The 16072-nt window shown below is 37.8% G+C and overlaps 2 protein-coding genes across 2 annotated transcripts; both read left to right on the forward strand.

Moving 5' to 3' along the window:
• The first annotated feature begins 2439 nt into the window (after nt 1-2439).
• LOC115679919 (uncharacterized) lies at nt 2440-14801 on the forward strand. Its single transcript, XM_056315614.1, has 3 exons — nt 2440-2824; nt 13428-13965; nt 14170-14801. The coding sequence occupies exons 1-3, from the start codon at nt 2717-2719 to the stop codon at nt 14799-14801; spliced, it is 1278 nt and encodes a 425-aa protein (XP_056171589.1). The 5' UTR covers nt 2440-2716.
• Nucleotides 2823-5276, forward strand: LOC115679921 (protein ACCELERATED CELL DEATH 6-like). Its single transcript, XM_056315445.1, has 3 exons — nt 2823-3367; nt 3595-4139; nt 4232-5276. The coding sequence occupies exons 1-3, from the start codon at nt 3328-3330 to the stop codon at nt 4862-4864; spliced, it is 1218 nt and encodes a 405-aa protein (XP_056171420.1). The 5' UTR covers nt 2823-3327; the 3' UTR covers nt 4865-5276.
• Nucleotides 14802-16072: the final 1271 nt, after the last annotated feature.

A 16072-nucleotide genomic window follows, 5' to 3' on the forward strand; every position in this document is an offset into this window, starting at 1 on the left:
TAGGATCTCGTGGACCAGAAGACCAAATTATCCTCCTCCTGAAAAACGCCAAGCACACCGTAATTCTCGAAAAACACCAAATTCTATCCAAAATCAAACTCTGGGATCGAAAGATATAACATTGAAGCAATGGAGTGCATCTGTTTGGAGTCTTCTTCAAGACCACCGCAGTTCACACTTGACCTGTCGCAAATGAAGCGGACAATAATTGGGTTACGTCGAACCTCGGATGCAAAATAAATATCTTTCGATCCCAGAATTAATTCGTCAACTTCACAGTCCATATGATAGTTGATAGTGGTTTCTTTTCCATCTTTCAAAAATTAAGAAAAGTTAGTTACTAGAGAGCTAAAAGATAAACAAACATAAATATAACTTCAATGTTAGTGAAATTTTTCCCACGTCTAGGGCTAGTTGTCCAAAAAGTCGTAATCCTATTATACAATAATCAATTCAGTTGTAAACTTTTTAATGTTGTCAATTTAGTTCTAAACATTTTGATGATTTGTCAATTCAGTTATAAACCTTTTAACGATTTACCAATATAGTTCTTTTAGTCATTTTTTGTTAGAAATCACTGACATTGACAACTTTTGCATTTTTTTAAAATCTCTGAATTTTTTCTTAGTTTTTCTTTTCTTTTTTTCCTTCATTGGATTTTCGATAGCTAAGGTCGCCAGGGAGAAGATCCAGGCAAGGGGCCATGACCCCCTTGCTGTTGCGGCCCTTGCTTGTGGCCGGCGAGGGTCGTCGAGCAAGGAAGGAAAAAAATGAAAAATTCAGAAAATTCTTTAAAAATTGCAAAAGTCGTTAATATTAGCAATTTCAGTTCAACATTGACCGGAAGAAGTAAATTGGTAAATCCTCAAAATGTTTAGCACTAAATTGACTAAATTTAAAAGTTTATGACTAAATTGACAGCCATACAATAAGTAAAAGACTTTTTGTTACAATTTTCCCTCAAAGGTCTTTTGTTTTTTTGGTAACCGAGGTGTCCGGACCAGTTTGCGCGCACCTCGACTATTCCTCGGGGAAGAGTAGCACAGCAACCCATCGCCATGGCCCCCCACTTAAATCACAAGTGCTCAGCTGGGGAATCGAACCTGGGACCAGTGCGCCTAACCACACAATCCCAAGTACTCCCTAATCAATTGAGCTACCCATGGGTGGTTCCCTCAAAGGTCTTTGATAAATAAATGATCACATATTTATAAAAGTCTTGTTAACAAGTACCTTTAAGACATTTGTTAATAAAATATTTCAATTTTTAATATATTGATACATGGTAGGAAACATCCTACACAATCGCATTTGCCCAGAGACGTTCTAATTTAATAATTCACATCTTCCTCGTGATGCTAAGTTAAGTTATGGCAGCTCACGAGCACCCGATCTAAAAGAAGAGTCACGTGCTTAAAACGTTAGAGAAAAAGGAATAAAAACAATAATTGGAGCAGAGTTCCCGGAGAAAAGGACGATGAAATATTCGGCGAGTAGCTGGCGATAGGGACGTGGCAAATTAATTACATTACTTAGTTGAATGAAGAGTTGACTTACCAATCCATTCATCAGCACGCTAGTTATTGATCACCCAAGGAGTAAGATAACTAATTGAAAAGAGAAAAGAAAAAAAAAGGAAAAAAAAAGGCGGAAAAAACATTTATGTACGTTAAACTGAATCAAGAAATATTTCTGTTTATGCATGGCAGTTTTAACTTATACCCGTGCGAGGTGCGTAGCACGGGCTTATCCTCTTGTTGTAAAATATTTAAAGGAGTTGACTCATTTAAAACCGTGTGACATTTACAAGCTTAAACATTTCTTTATTGCCTCTTTTCCATTTCGTGCGTGTATCGTTTATGATCTACATGTGCTTATCAAGATTATTTTTATTCGAATTTTTCCCGAATTGAATTTTATCAAGAACATTGCTTCAAAATAAGCGCTGTCATGTATATTCATAAAGCATATAATAGTTAATTTAAAGTCGGTCGACTAGTAGATGGACAAATGCGATGCTCTACCTCCTACCAACGGTCGGAAGAAAAACAATACTTTAAAAAGAGGAGACAAAATTAAGTTAGTTGAGAGTTGAGACTAACCAATGAATTTGTCCAGAGTGGTTCACGTGAATTTCGTTACGTCTAAAAGATATTGGAAATCTGTAAATTTCGTTATTGAGGACAATGAGTATCGATTTAAAAAATGTAAATAATGTAGTTTCCGCCTTTTATTATTATTTCTAGTTCTTTTGCTTAGTGGATTAAATTTTCTCAATTCGTTGATCACTAGCTTAGGGTGAAATTTACTTTTTATGATTGGGTCGACATCATTCAAGATGAGTCGATGACATTCCCTGAATTGATATGAAAAGACTATAAAATAGAATCATTTTATCAACGATGGAATGAACAGAATTAATCATAGTTCAAATTTTTATTGAAATTTATGTTCTTTATATAGTATGGGTCTCATTATTTTTGGACACGTGATTGACATGGTTTATTAATTATTACAATATGTCTACACAACAACTTCTTGGGCTGATCCCCAATTGACCGTTGGGTCCAAAATCAATGACATTGTCTGAGGTGAGTCGCATCTGGTGGAGGGTTGGAAACTCGACCTTTATAAGCGTGAGCGGTCTCTCTCCTTTTGCATTCTTACTCCATCAGAGGGGAAGAGATCCAAGAAAGAAAGACTCCCGCTGTCCGAAATGGCTCACGCTATAAGCATCAATGATAGTGAAACGAGCGGGACGCCAAACGAAAGGCTTGAAGCTTTGAAGGCGAGATATGTCTCGACTCCAGGAAACCAACAACAGGTCGTCGATGATGATCTGAACAAAATTATGGATCATGCCCTTTATAAAGCCACGACAGATGGGGATGCCGACAAATTCATCGGTGCATTAGAAGCTGTTTCTGAGTCGATGAAACTAGCTTTGTCGCTAATCTTTGATCAAGTCACCCCCTCCGGGAATTCATTGCTTCATGTAGCAGCGAGCTCTGGGAACGATGATGTCGTGGAGCTCATTCTCACTCATTTTCCTTACCTCGTGACCCGGAAAAACTCCTCGGATGATACTCCGCTCCATGTCGCCGTTCAAGATGAAAGGCTCAACGCGACAACAAAGCTGATTAGCCGGAGAAGAGACTCGACATTAAATACTGGAAGAACAAGGATAGTAAATCTCCGTTGTATCTGGCAGTCGAAAACTGCAAGTCGTCGGATGCGAAAGATCGCAGGGGGGCGCGCTGGGAGATTCTTCAGCTTCTCTTGAAAGAATCTGCCCGAGATGAAGATTACGCAGTCAAGATACAGGGCATGTCCCCAATTTTGGCCACACTCGAGGACTGGTTTTCAGGTAACGGATATTTGTATGTGCAGTTCTAGTCCATGAATGCATAGATGTAAGTAAATTGCACTGCTTTTTGCTCTTTTTAAAAAAATTCATAATCATCCAAATTGGAGAAAAGCTTGATTAATAGCTTTCGGTCAAAAGGCAAATAACTCTGCAGGAGCTAACAGCAACAATTATCTAACGAGTTAATTGCACCCCAACCTAAAAAGTGCTATGGCCTATAATATCAGATGATATATTGAGAGAAATTGTTGATCGGCTTCCGAAGTTACTTCACATGCGCGATGAAAACGGGGGGACACCGCTGCACTCTGCAGCATCGTTTGGAGATTTTGTGGCAGTGGACCTCCTGCTGGAGAAATGCCCTAATCTCGCCCTTCAAACGGATAAAAACGGCTCCTACCCGATTCACATCGCTTGCGAACACAGCTTCTTCATTGTCGACAAGTTACTAGATTGCACGTGGCCCGACCTGGTAGAGATAAAAAACAATAAGGGTCAGAATATTCTTCACGTTGCAGCCAAGGCCGGGAACACCGGCGCGGTCTTCGACATAAGCGACCATTGCAAGGAGGCCGTCATCAAGAAGCTGGCGAATTCGAAAGATGTCGATGGAAACACGCCCCTCCATTTGGCATCGATGCACAACCATTGCCCAATTATGCTCTATTTGACGAGGGATGAAAGAACTGACTTGAGGCTTCTGAACAACGACAAGTTGACCGCACTGGATGCGGCCATGCAATCTGGAAGCTTGTCGACGAAATATTCAGCGGTAGTGTAATTTTGATTGCAGGTTTAGCTTACTGTTAACTGAATCTAGTGTGCTCATGATTGATGACTAATTCTCCGATTTGACATTTGCAGTTACTAGGGCGTGCAATTTTGATTACCGCGGGTGTACCGCAAAGCAAAGGCCGAGATGTTCGGTCATCAGGAGAACAGGCCCAATGGATGAAGGACCAGGTCCACACTCGATTGCTAGTGGCCACCCTTGTGGCCACCGTCACATTCGCCGCCGGCTTCACCTTGCCCGGTGGATATAATCAATCTAGTGATCCCCGCCCAGGAACGGCGACCATGCTGCACAACAGAGTGTTTCAGGTTTTCGTAATTTCCAACATGTTAGCCATGTACAGCTCCATTCTTGCGGTCGTAGTCCTCCTCTGGGGTCATATCAGTGATTTCTACATAGCAGAACAAGCTTACCTCACAGCAGGGCCATTATTGTTGATGTCTCTCACCGGCATGTCAGTGGCATTTTTGGCAGGCGTAATTGTAGCAGTGAGCAAACTTGCTTGGCTCGCTTTCCTTGTTCTGTCCACCGCAGTCTTTTTCCTCGTGATGCTCATAATGGTTTTAACAGCCTTGATATTCCCATTCTCCAAGACTGCTATGCATGTTGTGTCCCTTTACTATATGCTTGTAGCCATACCGGGATATGTGGTACGGCGTTTAAGATACAAGAAGCGGGCGGCTTGGATGTATCTCATAATTTAAATTACGGATAATTATTGGATTTTTTTCTTTTTCTTTTCTGTTGAGCAATACCTTGTATATACTTTTGCAGTGTACAGTGGGTAATACAAGTTAACTACGAATTCTCTCACTAACAAGTCCGAATCCTAGTCGAGGCATCCTAGATAGGGGCCAAAGAAGAAGCATAGCTAGGAACTACCCGCAATGAAGAAGTCCAAAAGCCATTGCCGATATCAATGTCCGTTTATCTATTTGTAGATCCTATACTTGCGGAGGGCGGAGGTCAAGACAATTTCAGTTGATTCACCTGCATAAATTGCATCAGGTCCATCTTAATTTTGTGGGAGTGGGCAAAAAAAACGTGGCTGTTTTCAGTTGAAAAGTATCCAGCACTTGCTGGTCAGGGCGTTTTTTCTTGCCATACTTGTGTCAACATCTGACCAAAAAACAGATACTTGTGTCAACAAGCAAGTGTTTCAGAGTGATTTTTTCTTTCGAATATTTTAGCATCAATTACAACCGTTTAAGTGCATAATAACGAGGGTGTGGGAATGATTATTGACCACTTGATCAATCTTTGCTCTAGTGGACTAGTACTTGCGACTTTCTTTTTTACTGCAAATCCATCTTGCCATTCGATGCATATGGGACATTATTCTGCTCCGTCGTATATTTCGATTATGACAGTCCTTCTCAAAACTTCATAGGACTCTATATTCATCATCATATTACTGCGGATCTTCTATTGTGTCCGATTAATTCTTTTCAATAGACACTCTTCACAACCTTCTATCGACTCCTTTTGATAAAAAAGAGAGTTCCCACTTGTTTTCTTTTGTTCTTTTTTTTTTTTTCCATTTCCTATCTATATATCTCTTAATACATTAATGCGGAATACCAAGAGAGAAACCCATTAGTGTCCACCGGAGAACGCCACGTGTCAATCGAGCAGTCAACTCTCGTGCCTCCATTTATTTGTTTTTCATTTTTTTTATAGTGTTCTCCCCTTTCATTTCTCAAACAAACATAAGATTTTACGTAGGTTAGTTTTTCCTTTTTTATCCTATTTATTTTATTATTTTTAAATCTAGATAAAAGACAAATTTTTATTTTCAACTTAGTTTTTTAAGCAGATAAGTGCACATTTAATTTTTATTTTATTTTCGTGCCAGTCTATTAATGTACCAATTATTAGTTTATATTCTTTTTCCTTTTGCTTTTATTTATGACGTTAACGATTTTTCTTAATTTTGGTGTATGTAATTTTGCAATGTATAATTTTATGGATTTAGGTTTTGGGCTTGTTGAATAGGAATAATCTTTTCAATTTGAGGAATTAAGGGCCTTGCATTAACTTTTTATTGCTATTTGGGATAATTAGTGATTGAATAAAAGGATCGAATTCAGATTTCGAGTTCAAGCATTACACTGATCTTTTCAAACTTCAAAGCGGTAATTATTGTTTAATTTCTTCGAATTGTAAGAATTGCTATATATTCCATTTTACAAATTTCATAGTTATCGGTCTTTTTCATCGTTAGGATAATTCTCCCCAAAGTTGTATTTAATGAAATTTAAATTACAACTTTATGAATTGAATTCCTCACAGTATATGAATGGCCAATTCAAATTTTCGACTGTTACTTTGCACCCACTGGAATCGATATTTTTCTTAATATCAAATTGGATGCGTACAACAATGCTATCCTAACACGATGATACAGTCAGCAAACTGTAAAATCCAGCATCAATAGTCAACAAATTTTCATAGTATATGAAATGAAAATTATCTTAGCCATAATATCTGTCAAAATTAATTATTCTCTTTAGATGGTGAATGTATAAGTTGATTATACACTAAACTTGTAGTTCATTTTTATTCGATTTTGAAGATAGCATTAAATATATTCTATTTCCTGCTTGGCTATTTCAATTTGATGTGAAAAGTTTTAATTGGTGGGTTAAACTTACTCCCCAAGGGCATCACATGTCAACGGTCAAGTTAAAGAACTTAGGAGAATATCATTAAAAATCCGATTTTGGTACTTCATGACATATTTATCCAAAACAAAAACTCCATTTATTTCGCGAAAAATGAATGATTTGAAAAATATTTTCTTATGATCGCATGTATCATTTAAATAATTAGTAAATCTCTGTCCTTTTAGGAAATTAGAGGAATAGAAAATATTTTCATCATTAACAATAATTTGTGTCTAAGTATATTCGTGAACAATGAAAATATTTTTGATTTATTCATTTTTATAAGTGATAGAAGTGATCATTTTTAGGAAAATATTTTTCAAATCATTTATTTCCATGAAACAAAATGAGCCTAATTTTCGTCGCACAAAAAACTTTAAAATGGTACCCTTGACTCAAGTATACTCTCCATTAGCATTCTATCCAATAATTTGTCAAAATACAGTGTCAACACACGTGGTAAACGATTGCAAGACAAATTTGAAATGGAAAATAATAGATTCAACATAGAAAATCCACGTGTTATTAACACGTATGCATTTAATAGGATATAGTGATGGAATGTTAACGGAGAATAAATTTGAATTAGTGGTACCGATTCAGGAATTCTAGTAAAACAAAAATTAGCTTAGATAAATGTATCATGGATACTAGTTTGAAATTTTTAATCGTATTAACCCAAGAACTTAATAGAAAATCCATCTGATCCTTTGCTTTTACTTTCTTGTCTGTCCTTAGTGTCTTTAATAGTGATTAGCACATTCCTAAGTGTACCATCGATGTTGACATGCAAACACTACTTAATCACACTACTATATTCTTGCTCTTTACCTCAATTAAATGCATTGCTAGAATCTCTTTCTATTTAACAAGTAAATGTCGCGACCTTCTCAAGCGGTCCTTAGGCTTGTTAGGGAGCGGGGTTCTCTAGTAATGTTGAGCGGGGATCAACGGTCCTCATTCGACGCAAGTTTTCCCAAACCCTTATCTCAAGTGACGTTAGGAGTTCATTTGATTGATCTATCTATGAAAATTCTATTTTAATATGGAGTCATCACTAGCCTACTTAGCTCGACTAGGAGTTAAGTGAGATATCCTCTCATGTCTCACTTCCTACGCAACTAAAGATCTTAATATGGGGATTTGGTTACACTAGTTTATCTAATTAGTGCCATTTCAATATCATAACTTAATTTATTATCAACTAAGTCTCACATTGGGTCTTTTGTCAAATTATGAGTCCTAAAGTTTTTTTTCCACTAAATGTCCATGCAAGGTTTTTATTAATTTTGATCTTAGAGTATATACTCAACGAATAGACAAAACATGAAAGCAATATAAAAAGATCAACACAACACATTGAAAAGGTAATAAAAGACAAAAAGTAAAGTTGATACAAGTCGGGAAAGAATATACATGGCCTCGTTATTAAGTCTTGGGACAGAACACTTTGAGCTAAGTCGCAATCCAATCATGCAGGTATCTCTATCTAAGCATTGCACTTGTCCAATTCACTATCATGTTTAATCACTATCACAATGTGACCCGATTTGTTCACTATTCTATTGCCTAATCACTGAATGCATCCTTAACATTCACTAAATTTTACATTCCTAAGATTACAAATCTTATGGAATATCTATTTTTTTGTCTTTTCATTTTATCGTTCTTATTTATTTATTACGTGATGATGCCTTTAACCAAGAGTTTCTCAAATCTCCATATCCTTCCACAACTTCATATTGGGGACAGTAATTGCCAAATTGAGGACATAAGTACCAGCAGTCCAGAAGAGAACGAATGCAAGTAGCTAGCCATTTAACACGAATCAAAACCTTGATTTGCAGAACACTTCTTTTTTAATAAAAGAAAAAGGCATACTTTGAGGAAAGAAGCTGCTCGATCCAATGTCCTTCTTCAAGTTGATATTATGACGTCTATGTCTTCAAGATAATGACGAACCCACATGTTAGCAATGTGTACAAAAAATTGGAGAGGGACACCACAGCACAGTTGTGCAAATTGTACTATGCAACAAGATAACATTAAGACCTGTATGAAACCAAAAAAACAAAAAAGTTCAGCACCAAAAAAGCCTAAGAAAATCGCTTATGAAAGATCAATCTACGAGACCCTGTACAGCTGCAAATGGAAATAAGGGGAGAAGTTCATGATTAGACTATTTATCCCCACAACCAACTTAACAACATGCAAGCAGCGAGCAGCAGCATAACGTTCTAAAGATGAGACACCATGTAACCGAGAGAAGAACAAAGTATTCCAAACGAGAATCTCCCTGCACATGTTGTCCAAGCCTATTCCTAAATTTCTCCTTGAGAGTAACAAAAGCTAATGGATGTTTGAATCAGCAAAAGATAGAATAAGAAGATGGTGTCCAAAAGTAAATTCTTTTCATACCCAGCTAACTTTGCACACTTAGTTTTGATTGCAAACCATTTAACTCCCTCAACAGCCTGTATGGAGTGGAATATGACCCGTAAGATATATAAAGCTAGAAAGGTGAAAATACGAATAAAAATATGATAGCACACACAAGGCAGAAGCGTGACCGGTGGTGCTGTAGCGTGGTACTGGAGGCAGCCGCTAGCGAGATTCAGTGACCATCGACGAGGACAGAGGACAACGAGTAGTTCTTAACATGTTGAATGAGTTTGCATATCATCAGCATGAAGAGCAACACAGTCACCAAACTTCTCTGAGAGCTTCCATTCTGGAGAGACTCGCTCTTGCTCAGTCACTGGTCCAAAGCTTGTCGTCACCACCGCGGAGTCGCAGATTATCTCCAGCTTGAACAGGGACTCCTCGAAACAGAGTTCAGCTTCGTCATGCCATCAAAAACCTTCCTTGCAAACTTGATCCCCCTCCGCAGCGCAGCCAATGGCAATGGAATTTGGAAGACGGCGACAGAACGGAAGAAATCAAAACGAAAAGAGATAAAAAGGCAAATTAGGAAGGAATCGAAGTCATATTTAGATTTAATCCAATACGAAACGACCATGTAGGTGTGGTTCTTGGTTGATGGATTCCAATAATCATCAATCCGTTTGTTGCTGTTCCTGACCGCCATTGATGAGTTCTTGAGGCCCCGCAATTTCTTGGTCTGTTCTTCCAGCTTCAATCCTGAGAGCTCATGGTCACTCGCTCCACCATCTTGTTATTCAATATGGGCCTAGTTTCATTTTTCATGGGCTGAGGTGATTGCTTGCGAATTGGATTAAACTGAACCGGAGTAGTGGGCCTGACCCGATTTTAGTGGGCTCCCCTTTTGGTCCAATGGGCTGAAGCCTTTTCATTTTTTTAATTTTTAATTATTTTTTTATTACAAAAATGTATATTTAACTTATTGGCAAGAATTCAAGTGTCAACCGTAATAATCAAGGAAAAAGTTTCACACATTCTCTACCACCGTCGGTCGCAATGCCCGTGCTCAGGTATCCTCTGCCCATTGAGACGATTAGTTGAGCCCATCGAGTGCTCTCGCATTGTCCAAAAGAAACCAACTCATATTCTTGTTTCGATCCCGCCATTTGAAAAGCTCCTCTGGTGGTGGTAAGCTCAAAATGTTCTTTGTTCTTTTTTTACCGCATTCTCTACTGATGTTGGTTTGTTTTGTTTCTTATGAATTTCTTTTCTGTTGGATGCCGAAGAAGAGTGGGATGCGACAGTTGTCGACTTTGCAAGGAGTTTTATTAGATTCTTGAAATTGTGATGGGACGTGAATAATTTTGGTGGAATTTCAGGTGCACAAGGTTGAATTTCTGGTAATGCAACTGTCGTCACAGAGGAATACAGCGCAATCTCTAAGCAGAAAAATTAGATAATGCTTTCAAAGAATAAAAGCAATGAAATTAAACATCCACAAAAAAAATTCAGAGTGACAGAAAAACCAAATCCTTCGTTATTTGTTATGAAGTGTAACTGCTAAAGTGGCACAAATGGAAATCAATACTTACATATCAAATAAATCCAGTTACTATCCAAGAAGCAATTAGAATATTGCGAATCGCATGTCAATAACGTCTATTGATAGGAAAGGTCTTTGACACATCATGGACAATGTAGCTAAAATGTATGATTGTGTCCAAGCCACCGGCAAGCTAAGAAGCTATCTCATTCTTGAAGCATCCAATGGCCAACCTTTTGCACTATACTCTTATTGTTATGGTCATTAGTAGGTTCAGGCCATAGTTCCCACTAGGTATTGTTGGATTAAAATGTAACAGATTTATATCTTTCCCCAAATCTATATGGAAGGATGTGATTCTCTATTCTTTGATCCAATAGTGAAGGTCTATAGAGAGATTGTGCCTGGGAAAGATTATAGACCCACCCTTATAATTTCGTAGAGGTGAACGGTCCATGTGATAATACATGAGAGAGGGCAAAAATAAGCAAAACGGATATACAAGAAAATTTTATTTTCATATAATCATTATTCTCATACTTTATGTGATTCCAGCTACCTTCTTGACGTGTGATTGATAGATGTTATTGATCTCAAACAATCAATTAATATTACGTGTGAAAGATCCAATGTTTTCTCCAATACCACCATCAAGACACACTAATCACGAGGAACAAGAAGCAACTGTTCAAAGTTAAAAAGAAAAACCACTAACTTGAAAAAAAAAATCACAAAAGATCAAATTGCATTTGCACCAAACCCCACAATATGACTAGAAAAGTGTAATATAAAGCCCCAATTTTCCATCTTTTTTCCTTTTCCTTTTGTTTTTACTTTTGCTTTTTTCCAAAAGGTGACCACAAATGTCCACGCTTGTTCCACTCCTACTTTGTCTAAAACACTCTCCAACAAAAATTTTGTGATAATTTTATCTATTGTGGGTCTCACCTATCAGCTTCCTATCTGGACTGACCGGTTCGATCCGATTCCTGGGCAGTCCAATGGAACCTGTGGATTAAGTAGCTACATTTTTAGCGAAACACATGGTGGATATCACAAAGAAGTTAAATCCGATATGTGTCCATGACACTTCAAGAGGAGACGCCCGTTTTCGTTTTGAGCAAAAAGAGGAAGAACTCAGACATAACTTAGACTAAAATGCTGATAAAAATACAAAAAAGCTTATTCAGTCCAGAAAGTCTAAAGACGTCATGATCACTTTTCTTCTACAAGTGGCACCAAACAAACAGTCCGTTACATGTTGAGCGCACTGTCCCTTTTGTATCCAATGAAAAAAACAGCACGAGAATGCTGTCCTGCAGCCAGATGTTAGGGATCTTTCATTCCTCAAGCTTCTTCCACGCACGACTCAAACAAGAACACTTTCTACATACCAACTAATATTACCCAGCACATTCCACTTAAGACTTGCAAAAACCCAAGTGTCCTCCATGAGAGGCCAAGTTCCTCCAACATATTGTCTCAAACTATACAACTACAGGGAAACTCGCAGCTTATAAAGCATATGATTTTATAGTTTAGAAACACTAGAAAGGCAACTCATTAGAACTACTTTTGAGGTCAATTCACCCATCGGTGCGGTTGGTCTGATTCCCGAGAACCGGACCGAAAATCATCAGTTCCAATTTTATAGAATCGGGAACCCGACAGGCGCCCTCAGTAACCACCCAGAACCGGTTGGTTCGGGTAGTACGTGTTGCTCATCCCTACTTTTTACTTCATTAAGAAAGAAACAAAAATCAAATCATTATCACAAATAAATTAACTTTCGATGACCCCGCTCTCATATCCTTTTTTTTATACTTTTTAGAAAAACACGATATTTATCATGACAAGAATCTCTTTTTGAATGGCAAAATCACTGTCATATTTATACTAAAGCAACCAAGATTTTTTTTGTCGGCCAATATAATGGGCTTTGGCATATTTTCAATCTAAAAACGTGGCAAAACTCACTTTCATTAAAGCAACTCTCCTGTGATTCATTTATGATGGTGTTTTATTATTATTCCCAATTCTTTTGTTTAGTGGATTGATTTTCATCAATTAGTGAAGCTCCTTTTTGTGATGGGGCCAACATTATTCAAAGTGAATCAATGATATTCCCTGAATTGATCAAAAGAGTACATGATAGATTTGTTTTATTAACGATGGAAAGGACAGAATTAATCATTGCGTAGAAAATTAGAAATTATATTGAAACTTGCGTTCTTCTTTAACAAATTTGTTTTATTGATTTGATTTGCCATGAAAGTTTATGTGCTTCTTATGTATCATTTTGAGTAATGAATATAATTTTCTTTCGATAAAAAAAAAGTCTCACTGTTTTTGGATAGGGTGAAGACATGGTTTGTTGGACAAAGACTTCACAACTTCTTGGGGTGATCACTAATTGACTGTTGGGTCGAAAGTCAATGACATTGACCGAGGTGAGTCTCATCGGGTGCTGGGTTCATGTGAAAACTTGACCTTTATAAGGGCGAGTGCTCTCTTCCTTTTTGCATTCTTACAACATAAGGGGGGAAGAGATCCCCCCCAAAAAAAAAGCTCCTGCAGTCCGAAATGGATCACCGAAGTGAAATATGGGCAACCCGAAACGAAAGGCTTGAAGCTTTAAAGGCAAGATATGTCCCGACTCCAGAAAACCAACAACAGCTCGGAGATGATGATTTGAACAAAATTATGGATCGTTACCTATATGAAGCCACGAAAGAAGGGAACGTCGAGGAATTCATCGGTGCATTAGAAAATGTGTCTAAGTCAAGGAAGCTAGCTTTGTCGCTAATCTTCGACCAAGTCGCCTCCTCCGGAAATTCATTGCTTCATGTTGCGGCAAGCTCAGGGAAAGATGATCTCATTGAGCTCATTCTCGATCATTTCCCTTACCTCGTGACCCGGAAAAACTTCTCAGAGGACACTACACTCCATGTTGCCGTTCGAAATGGAAGCTTAAAGGCGACAGAAATGCTGATTCGCCGGGGAACAAACTCGGAAATCAAATACTGGAAAAACAAGGATCGTAAATCTCCGTTGTATCTGGCAGTCGAAATTTGCAAGATTTGTGATTCAAATCCCGAGGGGGTGGGCTGGAAGATTCCTGAGCTTCTCGTGCGAGAATTTGCTCGAGATGAAGCTTACGCAGTAAAGATAGAGGGCATGTCACCAGTTTTGGCTACATTTGATGTGACATTAGGTAATAGATACTTTTTATGCGTCGTTCTAGTCCATGAATGGATAGATGTTAGTGACTTGCACTGATTTTTTTTGCTCTTTTTCAAAATTCATATTCGTCCAATCTAGAGAGGAAGCTTGATAATAGCTTTTGGTCAAAATAGCAAATAACACTGCAGGAACTAACAGCAACAGTTATTTAAACGAGTATGACCTATAATATCAGGTTTATTGAGAATATTTATAGACCGGCTGCCGAAGTTACTTCACGTGCGCGGTGAAGACGGGGGGGGGGGGACACCACTGCACGCAGCAGCATCGGTTGGGTATTTTCGGCAAGCGGAGGTCCTGCTGAGGAAATGCCCTTATCTCGCCCTTCAAACGGACAAGAACGGCTCCTACCTGATTCACATCGCTTGCGAAGGCAGCAGCTTCTCGACTTTCGAGAACACGTTAGCCATGTATTGCTCCATCCTTGCGGTCGTAGTCCTCCTCTGGGGTCTCAGTAGAGACTTCTATGTTGCAGAGCTAGCTTACCACTCAGCAGGGCCATTACTGCTAATGCCTCTCACCGGCATGTCAGTGGCGTTCTTCGCGGCCATAACTGTAGCAGTGAGCAAACTTACTTGCCTCGGAAGCCTTGTTCTGTCGGTCGGAGTCCTTTACCTCGCGATGGTCATCGGGGTTTTAGCGGCCTTGATATTCCCATCCTCCAAGTCTGCTATGCGCATTGTGGTCTTCTACTATCTGGCTGTGACCCTATCGGCACCTGCAGTCCGGGGATTTGTCAGATTTTGTGTTACGAATTTTCCCTTCTTTATGGAAAAAATTTGCAACCGTCCATTTATTCATTTTTAACTGGGAATCGTCCATTGCTGTCCGGATTTTAGTCCAATCAATAGTCAAAGTCTGCGGGTTGTATATTCCGACCATGGCTGTTCTCGAAACTTCATCGGACTTGTAGTCTGTATGATTAATGGTTCTTTCAATTAGTAACTATTCACAATCTTCTCTATTCCCTTTAATGAAACGAGAGTTCCCACTCTTTTTCTTTCTTTTTTTCGCCTTCCTTTTCTCCTCGGTTTCCCTACTGATACATCCATATCTCTATAAATCTTCTAATGCAATAACGCGGGATACAAAGAGAGAAATTCAACAGCATCCACCACCGTAAGGGTTAATATTACGAAAAACTCAAAACTGGTACATCTGTGATAAATTTATCCAAAACTAATTTTTTTATCACTAAAAATCCTAAACTGGTATATTTGTGATAAATTTACCTTCTGTTAGTTTCCGTTAAATTGGATTAATACAAAAAAAAATCACAAATTGATACACTTATGACAAACGAAGGGTAAAACATAAAACTGGCACATCAGTCAACTACCGTGTATTATTTAATTAAGCAATTTGACAGTAAAATTTAACGAAAATAAACTAAGGGTAAATTTATTGCTGGTGTACCAGTTTGGGATTTTTTGTGGTCAAAAAATTAGTTTGTGATAAAATTATCACACGTGTATCAATTTGGGGTTTTTTGTGGTATTAACCCCCACCGTAAATGCCACGTGTCAATCGAGCCGCCAACTCTTGCTCCTCCAATTTTAAGATTTATTTTGTTTTTTTTCTTTTTCCCAAAGATGTTCTCACCCTTCACTTGCCAAACGAACATAAGATTTTTACGAAGTTGAGTTTTTTCTTTGTTTTTCCTCTTTATCATTTTATTTTCAAATCTTATTAAAGAAAAAGCTTTTCTATTTTCAACTTAATTTATAAGAACTCAAGTGTACTTTTAAATTCTTTTATATTTTCACGTCGACCTATTAATGTACCGTTTATTAGTTTATATTCTTTTTTTCTTTTTTCTTTTTATTTATTCTGTTAATAATTCTTTCTCACTTTTGGTGCATGTAATTTTGTAATGTGTATTTTTATGGAATTTGGTTTTGAGCTTATTGAACAAGAACAATCTTTGTAATTTTGAAAAATTACGGACCTTGAAATTTTCTTTATATGGCTATCTATATGTTAATTAATGATTGAATAACGTGTTCAAATTCGGATTTCGAGTTAAGGGCGATCATCGTTTATATACCAGTTTACAAATTTCAGAGTTATTTTTCTTT

This window comes from Syzygium oleosum, unplaced genomic scaffold (genome assembly GCF_021117445.2).
Source record: "Syzygium oleosum isolate NSW1041296 unplaced genomic scaffold, Sole_v2.1 Sole_v2.10, whole genome shotgun sequence".
NCBI classification, from domain to species: Eukaryota; Viridiplantae; Streptophyta; class Magnoliopsida; order Myrtales; family Myrtaceae; genus Syzygium; species Syzygium oleosum.